Source organism: Acomys minous, assembly GCF_964271855.1.
Source record: "Acomys minous genome assembly, chromosome: 8".
NCBI classification, from domain to species: Eukaryota; Metazoa; Chordata; class Mammalia; order Rodentia; family Muridae; genus Acomys; species Acomys minous.
Genome location: NC_140489.1, coordinates 106129815 through 106157075, shown reverse-complemented (window position 1 = coordinate 106157075; position 27261 = coordinate 106129815). Strand labels below are relative to the sequence as shown.

The 27261-nt window shown below is 48.5% G+C and overlaps 1 protein-coding gene across 4 annotated transcripts in view; it reads left to right on the top strand.

Moving 5' to 3' along the window:
* Positions 1 to 27261, top strand: part of GALNT14 (polypeptide N-acetylgalactosaminyltransferase 14) — a 241282-nt gene that overhangs the window by 66086 nt on the left and 147935 nt on the right. Inside the window, exon 1 of one of the 4 annotated variants that reach the window (XM_084792927.1) lies at positions 2336 to 2536. The exons of 2 other annotated variants lie outside the window; for them this stretch is intronic. In XM_084792927.1, the coding sequence (XP_084649053.1) occupies positions 2483 to 2536 (54 nt within the window). In that variant the 5' untranslated portion in view covers positions 2336 to 2482. Of the gene's footprint in view, positions 1 to 2335; positions 2537 to 11701; positions 11810 to 27261 lie in introns of those variants that run through there. One more of the 4 variants, XM_084792925.1, reaches the window with a different exon arrangement.

The following is a 27261-nucleotide window of genomic DNA, read 5'->3' as shown; positions in this document are numbered from 1 at the left end:
CTGATTTTGCTTCATAGTGGAGGCCCTTTATCCACCTCTGTGCTAGAACACAAGCTCCATGAAGGCCAAGTCATTGTGGAGTTAATGCACCATGACATACGCCCCGCCACCCCCATCACCCACCCTGTCTAGAGCAATTCCTGCATGTAGTTGGCGCACAACGAAAGGTGTCTTTATTTAAAGGACATCCTTACGAATACCATGTTTGGAGCCCATGAAAATTTCCAGCAATGACGTCAAGTTGCTCATGTCATCTGGACCTCATGAAAATCCTGTGGAGGGAGCCCTATTGGTATTTCTATTTTACATAGAGTGGATACACCTCTTAGCTACTGTCACAAGGCTAGTCAGTATCGGAGTTGTTTGGATCTGGTTCAGAAGCCTTCACATCCTCTTCCTGCATGACCAGTCACTGCCATCACTCCAGCAAGGAGGAGGAGGAGGGTTTGCTTAGCTTGTCCTCTTCTGGACCCTGGTATTTTGCAGAGATTTGATGTTTCTTTGCCTATGTTGTCTTCTATGTTCAGGGCACAGCTGTTTAAAAGCCAATGTGTTATATATGGAGAGAAGAGTACAGGAAGAGAGCGCGGACAGGCAATTAACAAAGCCAACACAGAGCAGAGAGGCCAGGTGTGGTCACACCAGGAGCAGCACTAGGCTTGGAGTCCGCTGGCTTGTGACACTGGTTAGGCACACTGCTACACGGCGTCCTACCACACAGCTTCCCTTATTGTCCCCCTAGCTAAGGGGATGTAGGGGAAGAGGAAATTCACTGTGCTAAGGGATCTTATTGAAGGACTGTTTGTGTTGTTGTCTTGAGACCAAATGTTTTATAAACCTCCTTCATTCCAAGTGTCCTGGTGTGTAAGACCAATGGGACAGGGGCCGAGGAAGGATGACATTCCTAAGTAGATCAGAGTAAGGCGTGTGAGGGAAAAAGGGCAGAGGGTGAATGACACGGCATGGGTAGGACCAGAGGGAGGTAAGAACAGAGAGAAAGCCATCAAGAGGGTAAAGCAAAAGGAAAAGGAGTCAGGGAAAAAAGACATTTGTCACGCATGTATATGTATGTGAGATATGTGTGTGTTCATGTGTGTATATGCATAATGTATGTATGTGCATGTTTATGGTGGGTAGTAGGGCTGCACACATAATCATGGTAAAGTGTTCGGGGGTTTGGTAGAGGAAGTGTCCACTCTGGGTCCACTACAGGCATCACAGTTGGGCCTCCTCCTTCCCACCCCAAATGCTCTTCTCTGGCCTGAATCTCTGTGCTTTTCTGTGTTCGTCCACACATCTTCATCTCACCTTTCCTCTGCCTTCAGCTTCCCTCTTATCCTTTCTCCTCTGCAGCCTCAGTGTCCCCTGGCCAGCACCCCCAATGCACATATACACCTATGGTGTCAAATGAGTATTTCTGATCCCAGGCAGGGCAGCATCCTAGCTATATGGCCACACAGTAGCACAGGGCCCTGGTCTTGGGTTTCACACTCTGCTCTCCTATTCTGAAATGCTTGGCGATCTTGAGACAGCCTACATTTTCATTTTGCATTTTGCCCTATAAATTCTGTCATCAGTCTTGCCCTACTGCCCAGAAACTCACTGTGGGATCTAAGGGAGCAGAGAGCTGTCAGAAGTGAGAAGGGGATGGAGTTGTGAGGAAATGGGGGAAGGGAGGGGGCTCTGGTAAGCAGGACTGGATGGGGAGCGACTTAGAAATTTTGGGCCTCAGATTCATGAGAGCAGTTGATCCTAACTGGTTGAGACAAAGGCAGGCTGGGGCCAAAAAGTACATAAGTTCTGGCATTGTGGTGCCCCCACCATCACCCAGGGCAGGCTTCAGTGAAGAATGAACCAGCTTATGTTACATTACACCAGCTTCTGATGGAAACTTCTGCGCCCACCGTTGGGTTCAGATCCCAATTCTTGCCCCCTTAAGCTGCAGTCCTCTTTTATCTTGTGGATGTTCTAGTGTCTTCCGGCCTGTGTTCAAGAACTAGATGGAAAAGGCCAGGTCCAGGGAGAACTCAGACTGATGGCGGGTCCATTCGAGGATGACCTGGCCTCTACTTTCATTTCTCCAAGGTCAAGGAGGCCATGCTAGAGCTGCGCTAATAAAGATGCATAGCCCCAATGTTCCTACAAGAACAGTGCTCCCGCTGGAATGGGCCAGCCTCTGCATCCCTTCACCAGCCAACTTCTCAAACTTTCAAACTTGCATTTTTGCAATTAAGCAAAGGTTCTTGGGTCATCCACTGACTCAGTGATTTGGGCATTTGCTTACACACCAATATTTGCATGAACCTGGGGCAAAAAACAAAACCCTCAGCCCTCAGAAGGCAGGATTTCGAACTAAAATAGGGAGTGTGGCTCGCAGCTCTGCCCTTGTTTGTTTCGGCTGCACTGGCTCTTGGCTGTCAGCTGCCTCTTCCCCCAGCACACTGATGAATTGCTGCGGAGCGGTTTTCAAGCTGGCAGAAAAATGGATGAGTCACGGGGGTTGTGGAGCCTAACTGCAAGCTCACTGGAGTTGGAGGTAAAATGGACGGGTGGAGGGTGCTAGTCTTCCTGACAGCGGCTCTCCCAGGATCATGAGCATCTCTGTGTCTGAAAACAACTCAGTCTGGGCAGGGCCTGGAAGGTACTGCATTTCTAGGTTCCTTACAGAGGAAGAAAGGCAAGAACCTAAGTGGCTTCAAGTGACCACCCCTATAACATCCAAACCGGCCCCACGGGGTCTTCCCAGAAAGCCTAATAGGTCCTGGGCTCTCAGTGACTTATGGCAAGTAGTGGGCACTGAGTGATGGTGACACAGCCACTGTGAAGCCAGGGTCACGACTTGAATCTTGGGATTCAAGTGTATATCCTGCCATGGCATGTTGTAGTTCTTTGGGACCTCACTCAGCTGGTGAGTGAGGTCCCATCTTTCTTTCCCACTTATCTTTCCCATCACAGAGATGCTGGGAGGTGCTTCGTGTGACTCAGAGGAGCGTGGAAGGACTGTGGCACTGCTGCAGGTGGATTAAGCGCTTCACTTTACCTGGGTTCTGGCCAGCCTGATGCATTTCTCTCCTCCCTGTCACCGCGCCAGCTTCTTAGGGAGCCAGAGAGTCTATCACCCCCTTTGGGATAGGCGAGCCAGATGATAGCAGTAACATGGACTGAGCAGGATTAGATAAAACCAAAGAGCAATCACACACAGCAGTGGACAGTCATTTAAAAGAAAATCTGTCTCATCCCTGGCCAAAGCGTCTTCAGAAGAGAGACATCTTCCATGTGCAGGGTCGCTTTTCCAGCTGGTGTCATGCTCTTGGGGAGCTGTGTCCCTCATGTGCTGGGAGCTCATGGCTCTAGGTAGCCTCAGATGAGTTCTCCTGGGGTCAAGGGTTAAGAGAGGGCTCTAGAGACAGGCTGTGTGTATCCAGACCCCGGCACAGTGCTCCTCACCTGCCTGGTGCTCCCCTGGCCAGGTGCACTGAGCACCTATATTTTCTCCTCTGTAGAAGGGGCGCTATATAAAGGTGTTTGCTTCAGAAGGCTGTTGTAAAGAGTAAATGAGGAAATATAAGCAAAATGTTCAGCCCATAAGCAGAATGCAGTAAATGACAAATATGAAGGTTGGAGGGTAGATTCTGGTTGTCTAGTGTGGCTGAAGACAGATGCACTGTAATAAACACAGCTCCTGTCACCTTCCGTGTGTGGCCTTATAAAGAGCAATGAGAGGGCCTAATGTTATTTCTGAGATATTGACCTTCTCCTGTCACTGGCCAGGAAGGAAGATAAGGAAAATAATGATTGCATCGTCTTCATGTTTCCTAAGTGGCTTTATTGAGATATCCGCCTGAGATCCATCTGTATAAAATGTCCAGGTCAATGTAGTAGCATATTCGCGGGGTCATGCCACCATCACAATATTGTAGGCCATCTTGATCCTTTCAGAAGAAAGAAAGTCAGCTTCCATTAGCACTTACTCCCCGGTCCTATACCAGACCCAGCTAGCCACCAATCTATTTCTGCTCCTGTAAATTTGCCCTGCCTGGATTTTTCTCCTAAGTAGAATTTTCTCTTATGCAACCTTTCGATTGGCTTCTTTTTATTGGGCATATTATTTTTCTGGTTCACCTATGGTATTGGTACCTCACCCATTTTTCTCTGGCAAGTAATATTCCATTGTGCACATACGCACCTTACTCCTTACTTGATGAGGCAATGGGGATTTCCTTGGGCCGTTTCTTTTTTTATTATTATTATGAATAATCCAGCATCCTCTGAAATGCTCCTGGCCTCATTATTGGACTCTGTCACTGTGTTCAGGAATGCTGTCAGGAGGACTTTGGGTCACTTTCAGGGTGGGGCCTGAGAAGGTGGGATGGAATCGCCATGTATCGTTGGTTGCTGATCAGAGTGAGTTGGCCGCTAGGTACAGACCTCGTTTTGCTATGTTATCTTTGTCTTCTCTCAGAAGAATCCGGTATACAGCACCTGCTGCAATGAGCACCAGAGCCTGGACCAGTGCTTCCCCTTTTGAAGGTGGACTTATCGCCCCTTTCTGGGGATGGCTTGGAGGCAAGATGTAGATCTTTCTGGAAGCAGTGGCACTCTCAAGCTTTTTCTTGAGATCAGAAAGGGAGAACAGACACCTGAGGGGTGATGTCCAAGCTCTTTCTGCCTGCTTCTTCTTTGGTCTCAGACTAACCCTGTGCATTCCCAGGCTGTCTGAGTTGCCTCAGCTACGGGGTGACACTGAGCAAGTACCTCTGAGACTTAACCTTTGTCTGAAACACTGGGTGGGGTGAGTCTGCCTCGCAGAACAGCATAGAGCATCCGGTGAGTGGATGCTTGGGAAGACAGAGAACTCTGTCTACACAAAGGCTCGTCCTTCAAAATGAGTACGTTCAGGCTCCTGCATTATCCTTTGCCATAGAAACAGACACCCCTGTTTTCGAAGCTAGGTAAACTGAGGCAGGGAAAGCAGTCATGGGGACAGAGACAGCAGGGAAAGAACTGCCAATCCTGTGAGTTTCTCAGTATGCACAGTTGCTGGAGTGTGGCCTGCTTTCCTGGATGTGGGATTTATCTGTCCCAAACATGCTCCAAGGAAGAAAGGTAGAGACATGTGCTGCTCTCTGTATAAAGCCTGGGTGCCATCCCACAGGCCTGTCTCCATGACCCTATAGTTTCATACTTGGCTTTTCAGGCCCCTTCCAGGGCATCAGGAGCCTAACACCATTTCCTTGATCCCAGGGCATATGATCCATAGACCCATACTCTGACCCACCGTAATGTGGGGAGACAAGAGTTCCCCCCATCGTTCTCCCTTTCCTCCGTAGAATAATGAGTCCAAAGAGAGTTCTCTCATGTGACCTGCCACCCTAGTCTCTCCCTTTTGACACACAAAGGCATCTAAGCCATAGCAACCTGGTGAGAGGGCTAAACAGAGATGAGGTGACAGCAGATAGCATAGTCACTGAAGGGGGCGGGGACAAGGCTAGCAGTGCCAGGCAGAGGAGGGAGGTTGTAGGGTAAGTGGAAGGTTGTTTCCAGTCTCTGTCACACCACACTTTCTGAGAGGACAGAGTGGATAAAATTGGTGCCTGTACCTCAGGGGCAGCATTGTGGGTGTGTGGGCCTCACCTGGGCTGGGAGAACGGTTTCCGTAGTCAGAGTAGCTTTTCATTTGGTGAGATTTCCCCCTGTGTTCCTGGAGGGTGGACTACATCAGGAAGCTGGCACTGAGTACGCAACGAGACTCTGGAGGGCCCAACCTGATCTTCTTCGTATCCCTGCACCTCTGCAGCCCAGCCCTCCGGCTGCCTTGCACCCGACTTTTCATAGAAGCTGATATTTGCAGCCGGTTTTATGTTTCCGCTGGGGTCCTGGGGATGATGATGTCTTGGCTGAGGCACACTTCATGTCCAACTCCTGTCAGCATTTCTGACAGGAAGAGCCCTCATTAAAGGCTTCCCTTGTCGGCCTCCTCCCTGCGTGCTCAGCCCAAGTGACATAAATAAGACCCTGGCTTCTCTTTCACAAGCAATCTGAGGCCCTTAAAAGTGCCTAGATGCTATCTCTGCACCCCCTTCCAGCCACAGGAGCTCCCCAGGTGGTGCTGGTGAGGAATAGTTGCTGTCAGAGCCCGGCCTGGTGCCTCTGGCTCCTGTCAGGCTCCTGGGCTCATTATAGCTGGGGAAGTGCTGTGATTTTTGTCCTCCACCTCTCTCCATGGTGGCACTCTGGCTCCCATGGGCTCACAAACCAGCCGAACTAGACAGCTGACGTAAAGCTCTGTGCAATGGACTGTACAGACCACAACCTTCATATCCTGGTCGTAGGAAGAGGCCCCACCAGGTATGCATTGTGCTGCGGGCTGGATGTCCATGACTATTATCTTCCCTATATATCAACTCTATGAGTGGCATAAGGTGAGTTGGATTCAGAGCCGTTGAACCTCTTGACCTAGGTCTCAAGGCCAAAGACAGGATGAGGTACAGATCTGAGTCCTGACTCGAGGGCCAGTATCCTTGCTCACTGCATGGCTGGCTTCTCACAGGCTGGGTGCCCGAGGGTCTGTCACGAGGCTCAGAAGTGTTAAAGCTCAACACCAAGGCGGCTTCCTGCCTTCCGTCTGACTTTTCATTTTCCTTTGGCCCCCGAGGAGGCTGCAGTTACACACGCAGGATTTGCTGGGCACCCAGGGGAAATCTGTGGGAGGATTTATCATAGTCTTCTGTGAAGGCAGGAAGCTCCCTGGAACAATTTGAATGTGATTCCTTCTATGGCACTCCAATTCATACACAGTTTTTTTCCCCCAGCATGACCTGGTGAATGGGCCCATAAATCTGAGGTCCCAAGTCTGCCAGGCTGGCAGGTGGGCAATGCTTTTCACTCACCCCACCTATCCTTCTGGCTTCTTTCTGGTCTTCACCCATGCAACTCACTCACTCTCTGTCTCTCTGTCTCTCTGTCTCTCTGTCTCTGTCTCTCTCTGTCTCTCTCTGTCTCTCTCTGTCTCTCTCTCTCTCTCTCTCTCTCTCTCTCTCTCTCTCTCTCTCTCTGTCTCTCTGTTCTTAAGTGCTGCACCTTTTAAAAAAACATCTTAATGCAGAAAATGGAGCCCACTGACTCTGGTAAGACACCATAGCTATGATGTGGGGAAGCAGGTTTTGATCTGCTTACGTCAGTGTTTTATCTCTCTGTCATCTTAGCTCACTGGAAGGAGGAGAGAAGAAGAGGAAGTTGAGGAGACTCTAGGCTCCTGTGCTTTCAAGGCTCTGGGCACTTAAGGCATCCTGTGTCATTAGAATGCTATTTCTTTGGTAATGTTTATGTTCAGTGCATGTGCATATGCACATGTGTCCATGGGTGTGTGTGCTAATGTGTGTATGTACATGTGTCCATGGGTGTGTGTGCAAATGTGTGTATGTACATGTGTCCATGGGTGTGTGTGCAAATGTGTGTATGTACATGTGTCCATGGGTGTGTGTGTGCTAATGTGTGTATGTACATGTGTCCATGGGTGTGTGTGCAAATGTGTGTATGTACATGTGTCCATGGGTGTGTGTGCTAATGTGTGTATGCACATGTGTCCATGGGTGTATGTGCTACCTAGAGGCCAGAGGAGGATGCTTTCCTCTATTTATGTTCACTTTATTCCCTCGACACGAGGTCTCTTAATGAACAAGAAGCTGGCTTTTTTAACTTTTATTTTTTTGGCATGGCTGGCTAGCCAGCAAACCCCCAGGGATCCTCCTATCTTTGTCCAGCCTCCCTGTCCCCACCCACAACATACTAGAGTCACAGGTGTGCACAGCCGTGTACGTGATGCTGGCGATCTGAACTTGGAGCTTGTTCAGCAAGCTCTGTCACCTACCGAGTCCTCACCCGAGGCTTGGTTAGAATATAAGTGAGTGGCTGATGATGAGCAGGATGGACACACAGACATTCTGGAGCTTGGGGGCCTCTAGGCTCATCTGGAAAGAATGGTTCAGAGGTGGGGGCTTGCTTCTGGTCTTTCTTTGTCTGCCTCCCATCTTCTCAGGAGAGGCTCAGCCAGCCCGCAAAGTGTGAGTGCTTAATCTGCTGGCAAAGGAGGAGACAGATCTCCCTGTGCACGCTGACGATTTCTCACTGCTCTCTCCCTTCTCAACCCAGTTTATTCTGGAGATCGATAAAGATGAAGGAAAAGTCATTCCCAGGAGACGACCTGGCTATGCACTTTTGAAAAATACACTTATTCCTCCTTGCACTGGGCCCCTTGCCTTTGCCTGTTGCGTTTATTTAAAGTACAGTCATTTCCTGGAAGCCTAGTGGGCTGCGGTGCTAGATTCAACAGTGCTGGTTGCTTTGGTTGGTTGGCCTTCCTGGCTGATGGCTTCTAGGTGTGGTCACATCTAGTCAGATCCAGCTCCAGACCAGAAGAAATGGAGCCCTTCCTGCATAGATATTTTTACACGTACTCGTCCATTCTCGATTTTTCTGCAAGTCAGATGAATAACGGAAGGAATTAAAGTAGACTGTGATTTTTTTCGTGTCTCTTTCAGTATAATCCCTTAAGCTCAATCCTATTTCTAGGAATGTGTCAGAATGAAGTTGGGTAGCACTGGTTTGGGGGAACCAGAGCTTGGGACAGGACAGAGGATAGGCACTATGCCTCACCCTCCTCCTGCACCCTATAGAATAGTCTCTGAGGGACTTCTCAAGTAACAGAACGGTTGACCCTGGAAGTTGCTTCTCCATCTAATATTCTAGAAATATAGTGTCTTATCTTGCTGCCTTCATTGTTTTTGTGCCTGTGACGGGAATCCCCAGGGACCAGTGAAAGCTGTGTGGGCAGAGGCATTTCCCCCCCCTGCTTGATGTTTTTCCTCAAACACAGTGGGAACCTAAGGCAGATTTATGCCCAGTTGATTTCAGTTGCCATTCCCGCCAACACCGAGTGTTCGCGTCTGCTGGTCTGAGAGGAGGGCAGCCATGCACCACTCTACAAGAGACTTCTAGATTTGTGTAGCAATTCTGGGGGTGACTCTTGCTATTTCTCCCCTCTTGCACTTCATCAGAGGGACTCTTTGCCCACATGGGAGGAGAAAAGAGTGAAATTCACATTTTAAATGTAGTAGCCTCCTACATAATTGTCTTCTGCAATCTTTTTATATCCAGGCAAAATAATCTCTTACGGCCATCAGGCAAAATTCAAATAATTTTCAAGAACTCATTGAAACCACTTTGTTTTAGGGATTGTAATAAATGCTGCCTTGTGAATAAATGAAAGCCTGTATCTTTGGGGACTGTGCACCATGGGTAGTGACAGTAGATCCCTAGGGGCAGATGACAAGTCTGTAAGGTATAAGGATGATTCCCCAAATGGAAGGCAAACACATTGTAGACTGGTTCACAATAAATTTGTTATTTCTTTTTAAGCTTTTTATTCGTTCATTGTGAATTTCACGTCATGCACCCCAAATCTCACTCACCTCTCTATCCCCTCATACCCACCTTCCACCCTTGCAACCTCCCCGAAAAAAAAAGAAAATGAAATCTCATCATGGAAACTGCAGTGTGTCACAGTGCATCTCACAGTATTACCCTTTTGTCCTCAGATCTTTACTTGCAAATGTTCATTACGATGGGTCACTGGTCTGGTTCCAGGCCTCTGGCTTCTGCTACATTGTCAACGCTGCATCCTTACTGGGACTCCTGGGTATCTTGTTGTTGCCCTGTGCCATAGAGGTCCTGAAGCTCCTCCTCATGCTTTAGCAGTTCATAGATGGGTCAACTCAAAGCCTTGGATCTGGGCCTGGGAGGTATATGAACTGGTCTACCTACCAGCTCTCCCACACCCACACCACTGAGGGAGCTCTCCAGCACTGCCCAGGCTAGCTCATCCAATGCTGCAGCCAGCAAGGGGCAGACACAGCTCTCCTTTTCTCTTGCCCTCATGGTCAGTGTACCTCCCAAGTGCCCAAGCAATCAGAGCCAGTTATACTATGCTATCCAGGCAAGGTATAGGGCCCACTCTCCCAAGTGCTGCAGCAAGCAAGGGGCTGGGCCAGCTCTCCTGCTCTCACACCCTTGTGACTGGCTCACCCATAACCCCACAACCAGGGCCAGCTCCACTTTGCTATCTAGGTGGGGTACAGCGGCCAGCAAGTGAGGGACAGGGATAGCTCTCCCACTCTCATGACACCTATGGTGCCCAGGTGATGGGTGGGTCAGTTCTACACAGCCCTCAGACATTAACATGGCAGCTAGCGGCAGTCCTGATCAAGGCATTGGCCTCCTTGGCAGCACAGGCTAGGACTTCACCATGGCTTTAGGTGGCATCGCCAGCTACTCACATCAGGCTGTTCCTCACTACCCTCCAGTCTCCAGCTTTGCTGCTGTTCACTGGGTTCACATCCTTCTACTTACTTGCTCATCTTAGTGGCCCTGGGGTCTCTGGGTGTCTGGGGTCACCTCAGGAGTGTTATGCCCCACTCATTCAGTGTGGCACCAGACAGGGGTTGTCTTAGGTGTGGTCTGCCTGCTTGGGCCTGCACAGTGCTGCACCTGGGATCATCTCTGGCTCAATCCTCAGCCTGGTCATGTGGCTCAGGGTGTGCGTGTGTGTATGTGTGTGTGTGTGTGTGTGTGTGTGTGTGTGTGTGTGTGTGTGTTGGGTCATCTCACCTCAAGCTTGCTTCCTGCCTGTGCTGTGTGGCACCAGGTAGGGATGACTTTTTTTCTTAGAGGGGAATAAAAGTGGACTTCAGAGATAAAGAATAGATGAAAGAGCATTCTGAAGAGTTAGTGTCCAGTATTAGAAAAAAAAAAACATCGCAATGACATTTTAGAGCATGCACATTGGAGGGATGATTTCACTTAACCTAAGAAATGGATGCCAGAGGTATTTGTAAGTGGGGTCAATTAGCCCATCAATGGATGCAATGGTTGAGAAAAAGATATGAAAATTTGAGGCAAGAAACTTGCTCTAACTTGGGGTTGAGTGAGAAGGAATCTTTGGCATGAGACATGGCACTAAGGCTGTGGGACACCAATGGGGCATCTGGCAGCATTGAGCTCAGGATATAGGTCTGGCTAAGGTTGAATATTGACTACTTGGGTACGGATGAGCAATCAGGACTGGCCTGAATGCTAAAGTGGGGCATGTGGTGGGACTTACAAGCCATTAAAAAAAAAAAAAAGGAAAGAAGTGGGAAGCTCAAAGGGAAAGCCTCCTGGAAGAAAGTCTGGTATTCTCCATGCAGCTTCCATCAGCCCTATAGCAACAAGCTGGATCACCCTGCCACAACCCGGGCTGAGAAGTGTAGAGATTGGATGGGTGGATAGACACAGGGCCACAATATAGAGCCAGGTGGCTCTACAGAATTGGCTGTCTCCAGGGCTGGCACAGGCTTCCCTTAGAGAGAGGTGACCTGCTGGGCCCCAAGCACCGGAACTAATCAGGAGAGCTGTTTAGCTTAAACACATCACCCCAGCTGTGCTGAGCCTGGGCCCCGGGTGTCACGTTGACAGCAGCCAGCCCATTAAAGGTGCAACTAGGCTGGTGAGGCACGGTTCTGAGGAGGTGCCATTAACAGCACTTAATAGCAGGACTGTAGTTAATGGTTAGCAAATGTTTTATGAACAGGTTCCTTGTACTCCGCGAAGGCTGATTCAATTTACTCAGAATGGATTTGCTTTCCTCTTATTCGCACATGAGTGTATATCAGTTCCTTCTCTTGACAGAAGGGCTTTCTCTCTGATAGGAGCCAGGCCTGCATCAATCAACTTTGAGAGGGGTGGGTCCTGTGCCATGCTGGTCTTCTTTAAGGTAACTGTTGGTGGTCGGCCTACCTGTGTGTCTGGGAACTAAGTGCATTGTTGGGAAAGCAAACACCCAGACACCAGGCTGACTTGCTTCCTGTGAGCAGAGAAAATTCTAGAAAGGCTGTGAGGTCTCAAAGATTCTATACAGTAAATTAGAGAAAAAATTCCTCTGGCCTAGGTTGGTCTTGGTGCCAGGCCTGGTCACAACTCTGGTCTCCTCTTCATCCCTCAGCCAACTGTTTAACCTTTCTTCCTCTGGTCTCCTCACCTGTGAAGTGCAGCTAATAACATCTGCCTTCTTCTGGGGACACAGTAGGAATTAATGACCATGAAGCATTTAAAAGACTGGGAAGGGAGGGGCTTGGGAAGGGTGTCAATATTAAGCATTTAAAATGAGCCGGGAATTCCCATTGCAAGGACAGGGGAAGCATAGCCTGCCGTTGCTTTGGTAGTCATATGGCTGCTATCGTAAACCACGTAGCTTATAAACTGCAGGGCTATTTCTCACAGTGCTAAAGGCTGGGAAGGCCGAGATCAAGGCCATTGGTATTTAGAAAGAGCCCACTTCTGGATTACATCATTCCTCCTTGCTGTATCCTCATATGCTGGAAGGGGCAAGGGCTCTAATATAGGACATCTATTAAAAGGGTACTCACTCATTCATGAGTGGCCTAATGACCTTAAAATCCCCCCACCTCCTAACCTAGGGAGAAGAAGGATTTCTACATATCAATTTTAAAGGATTAAAAACATTTAGATTATAGTAAGCAATGTCATTTAATGATATATTAAATTGAATTTCAGATAGCATTTATTTAGGGCAATTTGACATTTGAGGTTTGGTAGGTAAAACATGGGACTTTCTGCTGAGAGTTAGAAACATTCCGTGTTTTCTATTTTTAACCCAAGAAGATAGAATGGTGTTTTTGTTTGTTTGTCTATAAGTTGTACATATGTTTGTATAAGTGCATACAACAGGACCTATATGTAAAAAATATGCATGGATGTGAGTCTAGAGGACAGTAGTAAATGTCAGGTGTCTTTCACAGTTGATCTCCAACCCTGTGTTTTAAGACAGCGTCTCTCACTGAACCTGGAGTTCACTGGTTTGGCTAGACTGGCTGGCCAGCAAACCCTGAGGACACACCTCCTCCGCATCCCCACTGCGGATATTACAGCTCATGCTGCCATGCCCAGCTTTCACGTGGGTGCTGGGGACCCTGAACTCAGATCCTCTTACTTGCTTAGCAGCCACTTTACTCACTGAGCCATCTCTTCAGTCCCTTATCTCTGCATTTTTAACTGAAATTATTTCCATTAAAAGACACAACAAAGCTGCATATGCCCGGTTACCGGGAGGCACGTGACTATGTCTTTTCAATGCCATTTGTAGTTCTCAGTGGAAGGACTTATTTCTCTACCTCCCAAATTCGGGGGTTTTGCTAGATCACTTACATCTTTCATCTCAGGTCTTTTGTTGGGAAATAATTTGAGTCATTGCGTAGAGAACTTGAGAAGGGCGCCTAGTTAGGATACTTAGCAGTGTGTGGCTTTGGATGAATCTCTTCATATCTCAAAACCATTTTCTATCAAAAGAAAAATAAAGCTGTGTAATAAGACCTACTTGACAACGCTGTGCAGAGCCAATGCGCAACTGCATATAAACCTGGGCACGTGTCAGATAAGGAGGTTTATTGCCAAGATGGGGAAGGAAGTGGATGCAGAGGGAACCCACAAGCCACCCTCCTTCCTCTAGGTCAGCTCTTACCTCCTCTCTTCTGTGGAGAATGGCCTGCCGCCTGCAGAACACACCAGCGAGTCTTCTGTCCCACCAGAAGATCGCCTTCCTATTCTACAGAGTTACCTGCAGGCTCACCCAGGGCTCATCTCTGGACCAGGCACTCTGCTCAACCCCTTCCCGAATTATTGCCACACCCAGTGCTCACAACTTCCTCCCCCCCCCCCCATTAATCTCTTCCATGGATGAGGAGCCTAAGGTACTTGTTGAGGATCATATGGCTAGTTAGTGCCATATGGCAGTCATATCAGAAGGGGCCCTGGCAAGAGATGCACACGTAGAAGGTATGAGTGCAAGAGATGGAGCAAAGCAGCTTTATAAAAGCATTGTGGGTAGGGAAAGGGAACCCCTTAGAGCCCAGCCATGGCAGGAAGCAGGTACCACTGAAGCTAGTAGACAGGGCAAGGAGTAGTGATGTGGAGCAAGGATGGAGCTCAGAGCCTAGCAGGAGCCAGAACTGCCAGGAAGAGGCAGGAAGTAAACAGCCCCAGCTTTTCTCTACACATTGCTCGGGCCTTCCTCAGTGCCTCTCATTGACTAAACCTCACCGTAAACTACAGGGCAGATCCCAAGTCTCGGGTTTATAGTGGTTAGCACCTGAAGGAAGCCAAAGACCTGTCTCTGAGGTGGGGGAGGGGCAAACCCAACCCAACCAGCCTACCGGTTAGGTTTCAGGTGTGCGAGGCATCAGGGTAGAGACCTGTGTATCTCCCCAAGCAGACTCAGCGCCCCGTGCTCTCAGGTAGAGGATAGTTGCCAGGTGAGGACAAGGCCTAGGAAGCACGCAGTGAAGCTCCCCATGATTCCCTTCCCCCAGGGACAGTGGAAATGGCCAGTGCTTGTTCCTGCAGCCTGACCAAGGAGTTCCACAGCAAAGCTACAGCAGCAAAGGCCCAGGCTTTCTCTTTATAGCTACACTGCTGCTGTCGTGGGTTGGTTGTTTATCTGTTTTTCGAGACAGGGTTTCTCTGTGTAGCCTTGGCTGTCCCAGACTCGCTTTGTAGACCGAGCTGGCTTTGAACTCACAGAGATCCGCCTGCCTCTGCTTGGTTGTTTTAATGAGCTTAGTGCAGAGCTAGTTAGACCTCACTAGCCATATTGAAATCATACGCAACTTTATTTTATTTTGTCTGCAATGCTGGCCATGGTCCTTGCTAGGCAGGCTCTCTGCCAGTGAGCCACACCCCCAGCCCACTGTGGATATTTTCAAAAGGTTTTTATTCACCTTGTTACCACCTTGATGCTGTTATTAGACCCACTGTCAGCTCTTGTTTACGGCATTAATGAAGGAACACTGAGGATTACTATTGTTACATGTTTCCAGTTCCTTGGTGGTTTTATAGGATGTGTACAATGTATTTAGATTGCATCTACCCTCCACTCCCTCTCTCTAACTTCTCCTGGTACCCTGTCCCTTAAATTCTCCTCCCATTTTTTACTTCTTCGAATAACCCGTGTTGGCTAGTTTCATGGCAACTCGATACAAGCTAGAGCCATTTGGGAAAAGAGAACCGCAATTGAGAAAATGGCTTCACTGGGTTGGCCTGGCCTGGCACAGACAGCAAGCCTGTGGTGCATTTTCTTGACTGCGGATGGATGTGGGATGGTCCAGTTCACTGTGGGGAGTGCCGCTCTTGGGCTGATGGTCCTGGATGCTATAAGGAAGCAGACTAAGCAAGCCATGAGGAGCAAGCCAGTAAACAGAGTTCGTCCACGGATTCTCCACCAGCTCTTGCCTCCAGGTTCCCACACTGAGTTTCTGCCGTGACTTCCTTAAGTGATGAAGTGTGACCTGAGAATTGTAAGATGAAGTAAACCCTTTCCCCACCAAGTTTCTTTTGGTCATAACATTTTTATTACACAAACACCAACTAAGACACAATCCAGTAGCGCTGCCCAAATGCACATGGACGCAGGGCCATCCAGTGGAGCTTGGACAACCTACCATGGACCACATCCCTGAAGAAAATTGATTCACTCTCTCCCCAAATTCATCAACTGCTAACAGGCTCCTCAGCTAGGTTCAGAATCTCTCAAGTTGACTGGTTTGATATTATTGTGTTTTCATGAGTACAATGGTCCTGCCATGTCCAGAACACACTGTTTTACAGGAATTCTCTACAACATCTGGCTTTTACAGCCTTCCTTCTTTTATGGTCATCTTCTTCCAGGATGCTCTCTAAACCTTAAAGGGTACGTGTGTGTGTATGTGTGTGTGTGTGTGTGTGTGTGTGTGTGTGTGTGTGTAAGTGACTGTGCATGTTTGAGTATGTTTGTGTGAATGTGAGCATGTGTGTGTATAGGTGTGTGAATGTGAGGGTGTGTGTGTTTGTGGTGTGTGTGTGTATAAGTGAGTGTGTATGCATATGTATTTGTATATATATAAGACTGTGTTTTTATCTATGTGAGGTGTGTGTGTGTAAGTGAGTGTATGTTTGAGTATGTTTGTGTGAATGTGAGGGTGTGTGTGTCTATATGTGTGTGAATGTGAGGGTGTGTGTGTCTATATGTGTGTGAATGTGAGGGTATGTGTGTTTGTGTTGTGTGTATGTATAAGTGAGTGTGTATGCATATGTGTTTGTATGTACATGAGAGTGTGTTTTTAATCTGTGGTGTGTATGTGTGTGTGTGTGTGTGTGTGTGTGTGTGTGTGTGTGTGTGTGTGTTGGGGCCGGGGTAGAGAGGGAGATACTACTTAGGACTCAGCACTCCACAGCCATTTCTCTTCTGCACTTTGAGCAGCTGGGAGTCTCCAGAGACAAGAACCATAGATGCACTAATCTATGGGTATAAAATTAGATATGTCAATGGCCATTTGCATTACTATGGGTTTTTAAAGGACGGTTGGAAACTTCTGTTTGAGTACAATAAGCTTCCCAAACTACAGACCCACCACCTGCTCTCAGATCTCTGGAATCAGAATTTTGGGGAGCTGGGGACCTGAATGTGCTTCCCATTCCTTGAGCGATTTGGGGGGTAGACCGAATCTCTGCTGTAGAATGTCCACATCCCATGGCTTTTTAATTTGACCCCAAGTTCAGCATTTTAATTGAATTTTCAACAGCTCATCTAATCTCTATACCAAGCCACATACTGGCTAGATTGAAAGTACACGGACCAGGAGAGCCACAGCACACAGCGCCATCCAGGTCTCCTCTTACACAGGGCCAATAGAAATAGAGGTCACTGTGTCATGCTGGGCAGCAGCGACTGCTTCTCTCTTGCTGAATCACTTTCTATCAGGGAAACAAAACAACGCGATGGTACCAATAGGATTTTCCTCTGCTTCCATAGAATGCGAAAAAGTAAGGATTATTCCTTCTGTTCCCTTCAGGTAGTCACTCTAGGGTTCCGTAGATAGGCCTGGCTGGCAGGGAGCCTTTTCCCTTTGCATTGAGCCTACTCAAAACCCTCATGTCATTACAGCCTCATTGCCCTGTGTGGGTCAGAGGCTCAGATATCAGGTTGCCGGGACACGCCAGGGCTCAGAGATCAGATAATGGCATAATAGCACCTTTGGCCTTGGCAGCTGCTGTCTCTGGTAGGCTGGATGGTTCTGTTTTAACCCTGAGGTTTTGCGTGGCCAAGGCCAGGCATTTGATCAAGTGAAATGACAGGACTGGGGTTTTATATGGCACCTTTAATTTAGGCTGTCCAAAGGTCAGAGCTTCCAAAGGGATAAGTGCTCATGTCATTTGCGTCTTTTAGAGTCTAAGAGTAAATGAAAAGTAGTACACTGGTGCCTCGCTGATGAGCTTGCACTTGGCACATTTTCATTAGCCCCTTTGAAGATTGCCAGTGTCAGAAGCCTGATCCATGCGATAACAGCAAGCCTGAAGATACACGGCATCTGTGCCACGAATAATAATTTCAGCTTCCATTGAAATGACTCCTTTTCTGGGGCATGCTTTCCTTTAGAAGTAATATTTTCATGGCCGAGCCTCCTCATCTATTGCTCAGACAGTCCAGTGGGCTGAAATCCAGTGTGAGTTTCTTGGTGTGGCCTGGGGGGAGGGGGCGGTGCTTGAGCGGGGGAGGGGGCAGTGTTTGAACTATTGCCGGGTATCCAGAAGTCAGGGAGATGTTTCTACGTTGTGCTCACACCTGACTCCATGGCCTCTGGCCTTCTGCGTTGTTACCCTCTAAGTAAAATGGCTGTGATGTCATGGTGCTGTTTATTTCCACTTTTGATAAATTAGGTCTATTTACTAATTAGAGTTTCTGATTAGCATGGGAACCATTAATACCGAGTTGATTCCATTCTGGGCCAAGGCAAAGCCTTGTGACATTTCATTTCTCCTATGGGGCTTTGTCAAGGGTCAACAAACAAATGAAGTCTGGTAGGCTGGGGAATGTATTAGACAGAGCTCCCAGTGCCCTGGCATGACAGTCAAGGGCCCCTGGAGGGTGGGAGCCATTCTGGCATTCTTTCTGTTTATTTGTGCAACAGCCCTGGATGAAGTAGTCCCTGGCCTGGGGGATGTGCCACTGAGGGAAGGGGACAATCAAACAGAGGACAGAGGATCAAAACAAGAAAAAGCCAGACCGTGCTGAATACCACAATGATGAAGAAACAGGATGATGGGCTGTGGAGTGACCAGGGCCACGTTAGATTAAGACATTTGGGGAATGCTTCTCAGAAGAAGGGGTATTTATTAATACAAGGCTAGAATGGCAAGAGGAAGCCAGCTACGCCAAGATTATTTTTGGTCACATATAATGGTCAGAATAAAAGCAAACATAAGGTGAAACAACTATCAGAGGGAAAAAAAAAAAAGAAGTTTGGCTCCTAAGCAGGCAGTTCATGTCAGGTGACTAAAAGAATCATCATGTTTTCTTGATGTGGACACTTGTTTCTCTCCCCCTCCACCCCCTGCTTTAAACAATCAACCTCCCTGAGGGCAGATTCGCTGACTTCTCCTCATAGCCACAGAGCCCAATGCACTGCCTGTCATAAAAACTGGGCCGTAGCTGGCAGTCAGCGCAGTGCGTGATGAATGCATGGACTGGGTGGATGATCTCTTCTCCTGGGCTCTGTGTGAGCACACCATGACGAAGTTCTTCCCGGGTGATGGTGGGGGGGGGGCTTAGAGAGGGGTAAAAGCCTGATAAGAGAAGTCAAAAGCAAGCTTGGCAGCTTTGATGAGATGCGCTCATCCCTTGCCCGATGTGGCCTAACATCTGGCACGAGAAGAATAGTTTTAGCCTCAGTAAAATATTAATGCCAGGGGACATCTCTTGCAAGCAAGCAAGCAAGCAAGCAAGCAAGCAAGCGTGGGCCCCAGCTGAGAGAGCAAAGGAGCCAGTCCCATCCGGAGCGTAAGTGCTTCTGGACTTGTGTTCCTGGGAAGCAACAAGCCTCTAGGGAAGGTTGGTAATGGAAGAAGAAGACTGTTGCTCAGTGGTGTTGGGACAGCCCTGGATTCTGGGCACAAGTGAAAGAGATCAAGAGAATGACAGAGCTCACGGTCTGGCCTCCTCTCCACTTGTGCTTCTGCGAATCTTAATTTGAAGAGTGGGTCTTGCTTGGGAAATGGGGTTTGTCGAGCATCAAGCGTCAATGACCCCCAGCTGTCATTTGGCAATGGGAAGACTGGGAGGGCAGACCAGGAGGGAAAGGCAGCTTCCACCAGGGTCGCGTGCCCTGGGTGAGAGTTCCTCCAGACGCAGGCACTAGTGGGAGAGTTTACATCTGCAACAAGCACGGAGTTCCGAAGTTATGGTTGTCTTCAGCCTCAGTTACACCACAGAGGATGGCGCGATGTGACAGGAAGTGGTCAAATTTCCTTGGAGTCATGGTCACCCACAGTGATGCTAAGGAATCAGCAGCAGGCCTGAGGACAGGCGAAGAACCTGTGTTAGTCACTTGTCTCATGTGTGACAGAGTGGCTGGCAACGCCAACTTAAAATAGGAGGGGAGGTAGCAAAAGCAACTCTAGGTGTGGTGGCAGCTGCTCTCCTTGTAGCCACAGGAAGTTGAGGGAGATGAATGCTGGTGCTTAGCTGGCTTTCTTCTTCTTCCTTTCTATTCATGCTAGGACCCCAGGCCATGGGATAGAGCTGTCCATATTGGGGTAGGTCTTCCCTCCTCATTAAAACCCCTCTAGAAACACCCTCAGAGGTGATACTTAGAGCTATGCTCCCAGGGCATTGTAGTCAAATCAAGTTGACAGTGAACATAAACTATCACAGGTCAGATATTTATTAATGGGCAGATCCTCAGACCTCAAGCAGATGCTTAATGGAGCCAAAGCAGCTAAGGATATAGGAGTGGGTCAAATGACTGGGGAGAAGCAGGGAGCCAGGGCTAGTGGAGAGTGTAAGCTGTGTGTTGGTATGCATCTGTGTCTTAGTTATGGTTTCTATTCCTGTGGGGGGGGGGGGGAACGCCATGGCCCAAAGCAACTTGGGATGTAAAGGGTTAAGTTTGTAGTTCATCATCCAGAAAAGCAGAGTCAGGAACTGAAGCAGAGGTTGTGGAGGAATGCTGCTTACTGGCTTGCTCACTCCAGGACCACCCACTGGCGGCCCCACCCACAATGGTCTGGGCCCTCCCACATCAATCACTAGGTAAGAAAATGAGCCCAAAAAGTTTGCCCAAGGCCAGTCTAGTGAGGGCATTTTCTCAGTTGAATTTTCTTTTCCCAAATGACTCTAGCTTGGGTCAAATTGACAAAAACTAGCCAGCATGGTCTGGCAGGCCCCTCCTGCCTCAGCTTGAGGTTAGGCCTGGGCTGAATAACTAGCTGCAGTTTAGGGAGAGGGGGGTGGGGAGCTGAAACACGCTGCCCAGAGACTGACAAGAAGCAGGGCCTGATAAAGTTGCTTTCAAAATTTCTTCCCCTAGGCAGCAGGAATGCCACAGAGACACAGCACCACATTATATTTGAATTTCAGAGAAACCATAAGTGATTTTTTTTTATTCCATGTCCCAAATATTGCAGGAAATGTTTTGTAGTTGATCTGAAATTCAAATTTAATTGAGTGTCCTGTGTTTTTATTTGCTAAATCTGGCAACTGTAATTTGAAGGCAAATCAAGATAGGAGCTTGTAAAGAGGTTTTGGATTTCGAATGCATCTGCTTCCTGGCCATTTAATGCAATCGAGGCTGGTGCAAGCCTGGCATTTCTCTTCCACCTGCCTGGGCAGGTCCATTCTGGGTCAGCTGTAGATTATGGGCAGGGAAGCAGAGAGGGAGAGGGAGGGGTCCTGGCTGAGTGGAGGAAGGATGCTGCTGCAAATTTGCCAGGAGGCTAGGCTTCCATAGGGTGCAAGCTGCTGGTCTTTGCTTACCTTCCTTAAATAGGCATTAAAGCCAGAGGAGGTGGCTCACACTTGTAATCCTAGCACTCAGGGAGGCAGAAGTAGGCAAGCGGATCTCTGTGAGTTTGAGACCAGCCTGTTCTACAAAGTGAGTCCAGGACAGTCAGGGCTATACAAAGAAATCCTGTCTCAAGAAAACAAAAAACAAGAAAGGAGGGATTCAAAGTGTGGATGGCATCAGGGCCTGGACCTTGCCCATCTTCTTCCTGTTGTTTGGCCTATAAGGTGTCCTCTGGTGGCGTCTAGGATGTGGCACCTAGGATGTCATTTACTCATATAAATGGTTGTCAATGTTCCCAGAATGAGGAAATGAAGGACATGGAAAACAGAGTGTGACTGAGGGTTGAATTTGGCACTCAGACTGTGGCCCAGGCTCTGACTTCCTGGGTTGCCATAATGTCCATAAGCCCAGAACAGCCTCCTGGGTGCCACTCTTCTCTTTGATGACAGAGGCACTGTGATCAGGGAGGAAGGGAGGGAGAGACAAGGTGGGGGGTTGGGGGGAGTGGGGAGGTGGGAGAGAGAGAAAGAGAGAGAGGGGAGGGAGGGAAGGAGAGAGAGAGAGAGACAGAGAGACAGAGAGAGAGAGAGAAGGAGAGAGAACTGCTCTGCTGTGAAGCCGGATCCATCAACACAGACCAAGCATCTCTCCTTGGCAGGTGGCACATTCATTCTCATCACCAAGGATGTGCTGTCATCTCAGGACACGCGTGTCTGAGGACGAGAGGTGGGGGAGCTGAGTGATGTGTTGTTATTTTTGAGTTGAAAATGAGAGATAGTGAAGGGGATGTCCACTAAGCTGTTTCTGAAATCTTTGTCACTTAACTGTCACTTTTGAGCCCAGAGAAAGACACCCTCTTAAAACAATCAATATGAAGTCTTTATTTTGGTGACTGAGTGACGAAGTGGTGCCTTACCAGTGGAGGATGCCATGGTCTCTGAACCTGCAGAGGCAATGTCAGCATCCCAGTACGTGCAGAAGGGGTTTTGGACCTCTGCCTCTGGACTTCATCGTATAATGTATTGGCTATTGTTCTTCAGAGACTCAGGATTAGGATATAAGAGAGAAGAGGTGGAAAGGGATAGGGAGAAAGGAGGGGGGAGATAGTGGAGAGGGGAGGGAGAGAGGGATGTATTTTAAGACATGAGCTCAAGCAGTTGTGGGAGCTGGGATGTCTGAACTTTGTGGAGTAGTCTGGTAGTTCAGATAAGACTCATACTTTAGTGTGAACCCCACAGGATAGGGGCCTGGCTGGAAATCCATACAACGTTCACTTGGCTCTCTGTGTTGCTCTCATGAGGCAGTCTTGTTTCATTGAGAAACTGCTATGTTCTATGGCTTTTAACTGATTATAGAAAGCCCACTACATTGTGTGTGTGTGTGTGTGTGGAGGGGGGGAGGCAATCTTCTTGACTCCAGGCCTACTGATGATAAATGTCAACAACATCTGAAACTATCTGCACAGCAACATTCAGACAGGTGCAGCAAACAAACAGGCTCCACAGTCCGGCCCCGTTGACACATAAACTTTACTGTCGCATCTTCCTGAAACAGCACCTCCATTCACTAAGGCTGTGAGGACTTTGTGCTGCCTTGGATGAGAAGAGAACCAAGAAAGGGAGTGGGCTTTCAGACACAAGAGTATGCAATGTCGGAGCAGGTTGAAGGGTTTCTAACCTACTCACTGCACTGCCTCCATCCAGAAAACTTCTTACTAGGGTGGCTTTGCTAAGGGGCTGCAGTATCTGTCCTACCCTTTGCCTCACATGTCTACTGCAGTGACATCCCCACTCTACCTCCTTTGTTCATTTCCCCTTTGTGCTCTGCCTGTGTCTTGCCGGGTCCCCCAGGGATCATATCTAACACCTAGAAGGATCCCGTTCACAGGGGTCACAGATCAGATATCCTGCATATCACACATTTGCATTATGGTTCATAACAGTAGCGAACGTACAGTTATGACATAGTACAGTCGTGGGGAGAGAGGTGTCACCACAACATGAGGAACTGTATGAAAGGGTTGCAGCATTAAGAAGCTTGAGAACCACTGCTGTGGAGAGTGAGTTCCTCCCCAGCCTACCAACTGTGCTGGAGGATTCTTCTCCACCAGAAGGCTGCATAACCATGGTTTTAAATGGAAGTGTTTAGCTATAATGGTTCTCATGTACCTTCCACTAAGGTTTTCTGAGGTCTTATTATACATTGTGATGTATAGACATAAGTGAAAATCTGCCCCAGGTACAGCACACTCTCACTCAGACATCGCTCAGACTGTACCACTTTCCTGCCAACTTTTCCTTTACTATTCCAGGAGTCCACACAGGATCCCATGGTCTATTTGGCCCCTGAGCTTTTCAAGAAGGTCTTGTCTATGTGCCTCTTGCTTTGTCTCATCTCTCTCTCTCTCTCCGCTCTCCCTCCTCCTCCTCTCCCCAGTCTGCCTTGTCTCTGGTTGAAGAATCACTGATTGGAAGCCCCTGGTGGCAGAGGCCTGACCTTGGTTTCTCTTCCCTCATGTGTTCTGGGAAGGAGGCAGCCCCCCCCCCCCCCCCCGCCCTTGGTGGCTTGGTAAATATTTTACAACATCTAATGGAACCAGGTTGTTTACTCTGCAGGAAATAGAAAGGCATTAGTTAAGGAAAGTAACAAGCTGGCTGGTTGCTGACACTTCAGGTTTAGTGAGAGGCCTGGGAGCTTGAATGATTTTCTTTTAAGGAGCTGTGATGCAGCCCTGCATGGAGCGACTCCCCATTTGGAAAGGGCTATGGCTACCAAACCTCCAAGGGCCAGGGCATCTGAGCCAATCTCCAGCCCACGGGGACCTTGTCGGGCTCCTGCTTGCTTCTGTTGCTTTGATGAGCCCCACAACCCCTAAATTTCACCTCTTGGTCTCGCCTGCTTCAGAATAGCTTGCCGTTTTTATTCTCTCTGGCCATATTCACTGTGAAGCCCGTTGAGTCGGCTTCCTATGGGCGCTCCACAGCTGTGCTCACCAGCACAGTCCCTCGCCCACTAGAACCATGGCTTTCTTGTCCTGAAAGGGAAGAATGGTAGTAAGTCAGTGGCCCAGAGATGGTGAGACCAGACTTCCTGGTGTGACTGGACTGAGAACTCAAATGTCCACAGCACCCGCATTCTGCTCCACCTCCCCAGACTCCTGGTTCTATTCTCTTCTAAACTTTGCCCTGCCCCAAGAGTTTCATTTTGCAGAAGAGTGAAATAAAAATGTTTATTATTTAAACCAAGGCATATAAAGGCTGTTGTAAATGGTTTTGATGCCGTTTACAAGCTGTGTGTGGTAGTAAAGTTTAATGCGGAGTCAGAAGGGAATCCAGGAGGATCTGAGAAGAATCCTGAATGAAGGGGGAATGGATTTTATGGGCCTGCAGACTTGAAACTTGGCCTTTCTTTCAGCCCTGGCTATTTGCCTGCCATTCTAAGAAGCACGGGGCTGGCTCGCAACCTTCCTATCCCTGTGACCCTTTAATACAGTTCCTCGTGTGGTGGTGACCCCCCAACCCTAAAATTATTTTCATTGCTACTTCATAACTGTAATTTTGCTGCTGTTATGAGCTGTAATGTAAACATCTGTTTTCTGACGGTCTTAGGTGACCCCTAGGGAAGGGTTGTTCGACCCCTAGGTTGAGAAGCACTGCTCTGATCCCTTCAGACCTGCCCCAGGGCTCCCTCCCATCCCTCCCAGACTGAGTCCCCACCTCCTTTCAATGTAGCCCTCTTCCCACTCCATGAATTCAGGAGTGGGCCAGAGAAGGAGCTCCTAGTGTGGATCCACTGGACACCTGGCTGGTACATAGGAGCCCAGATGCCAGGCAAATTCCGTTGTCATCTTTGAACTCCCTCATGAGCCCTTGATTGGATAGTGGGGCTTGCTGAGAGCCTTGGAGGGCACTTTTCTACGTACACTTGAGCAATAATTGCCCCCACATCTATATTTTAGAATAAGCTAAAGACACAGACCCTGGCACTGAGAAGGGGTGCCCAAGACGGATGGGATGACACTGCTATGAACAGATGGACCACCACAACCACAGCAGAGCGGGGAAGGGCTGCAAAACCAGGCTTGCAAATATGCAAATGTGTAACCAGGAAGAGAGCCTGCTGGATAAAAGGCTTCTTATGGGAATACAAGAGGTTTCCAAGGACATGGAAGTTTCTTGAGGCTTGTACTCTTTTTTTTTTTTTTTTTTTTAAATTCATGACTATAGGCTGGCTGGCTGTGGGAGGGGAAGGGAAGGGAAGAAAGGTGGACTTGTGCATTTAATCAATACCGGGTTCTTGGAGAAATCACCTGCAGGTAGCAGCACAGCCCCGAATCCTGGCAAGTGACCTCAGTGACATAAGGAGCTTCTCCAGGGTTTGCAACAGGGGATTGACCTGGCCTGAGATAAAGAGATGGGAGACAACAAGTCAGAGTTCATGTAGAGCTCTTAGCAGACCTTGTAGGTCCCTGTTGTCCCAGAGGAGCAACGATAGCATCCTCCAAAGGATGGGAAGGCAAATGCGGCAGGCGTGGGGGATGGGGAGGTTGGGTATCTCTGGCATTCTTTGTTTTTGCACCTAATAATCTTCACAGTTTTCAGCATCCAGGGAGTGGTCTCCTCGGCTTTGGCTTCCAGGCTAGGAGGTTGCATGCATGTGTGTGCACGTGGAAGCCCGGGCTTGACGTTGGTAACCGGCCACAGCTTCTCCTCCACCTTTCTCATTGAGGCAGAGTCTCTCAGTCGAAGCAAGAGTTTGACAGTATGGGTAGTCTTGACAGCCAGCTTGTCTGGGAAATATCGTCTTTGCTTTCTGAGGTTAGAATTGCAGCCTTGACCACCTTCCACTTGCATGAGGTCAGGATAATCACACTTCAGCCACATGAGCAGCAAACCCTTTAACCACAGAGCTATCTCCCCAGCCCTGAGCTAGGGCCTATTATTATTAGTGCTATCAGATAACCCTAGAAGGGCCCCTCCCCCCCCTTTTAACCATCTCTCTTATCAGGGCCTACATGGGAAGAAGCATTCATCTGGCCATTTCTATGTTCCCTGGCTAGAAATCACAGAGCCAGCAGACCGCCATGCCTATGATTTCTATTCTAAAAGAAAATCCCAAACTATAAATACACCTCTCCTGATCTGGGACCCTGTAGGAGTACTTCTTGCTGGATGAGGTTTTCCCTGACTTCCCACCTCTCCCTCCTGGCTGAGGGCAGATGAGACGGTTCTTGTATGGTCTATTTCTCCCAGAGAGCTGGGAGATGGCTCTTGGGAGTTTGGAGGCATCTCACATCCATGGCAGCTTTTGGATTAAGATGTTTTAAATCCACCTATTATGGATTCTAAGCTGCGGCCCCAAAGGCTTGTGCTTGGCTGTGAGCCAACGCTGCCTAGGATGGCTTGGGTACAGGCACTGAGGGAGAGGAGAGAGAGTCTACAGATGGAGGTGCCCGGGCAAGCTGTGATGCCTGCAGTACAACTCTGGCTGTGTATATCATCCTCTTTCTGACTGTGAGAGAAAAGACAACTCTATCACATCTGAGACCCCTCAGGGAATGAGACTCATCTGCAGGAATGGTTGACATGCAGAGTGTAGGGCATATTTGCAGAGTTTATGACTCAGTGTGTCTTGGGTATGGGCCCAGGAATCTGCAGCTTTGAAAAGGGCTCTCTTGAGTGATCCGCTGTACATGAAGACTTGGGTGAACTAATCTATCTCTTTTGTAATCAGCTCCTTCAAGGCCAGTAGCTCAGGCTAGTTCAGGTACTAGGGGGATCTAGAGAAGCCCTTTGGGAATTCCATCCCTCTGAGTCTCCCTATAGAAGGGAAAAGCATCTCACTGTAGAACACTTCAGATCTTAGAGAACAGAGCCCATATGTAGACCTGATTATAAGATGAGCACTCAGCCCAGAATGGCCACACAGGAGACTCCGAGGCACCCAGTAGATTCCACCTCCCCATTTTGCGAGGAATAGGAAGGTGGCATCATGAGAAAGGTAAGGGTCTCAGGTTTAGAATTACCCAGGATTTTTTTTTTCAGCTTCCCCATAGTCTAACTGGTTTCTCCAAGGAAAGCAAAATCGGTTGACCTTACGGTAGTACGTACCACTCAGTAAGCCATTCCTTATTGGGATTGAAGTGGGTTGAGTGACTACACAGTGAGCTCCTTGTAAGGCAGAGTCCTACTGTTTTCACCGAGGAGTGATGACTTGCTAGCTAGTGGCCGGCACTGGGCAGTGTGTGTTCTGGATTCTGTAGGGAAGGGTTGAACTCCTCACCAAGATGTAGGAGCTTGGATGGGGTGTGTTAACAAGTCTGCTTCATGGCACC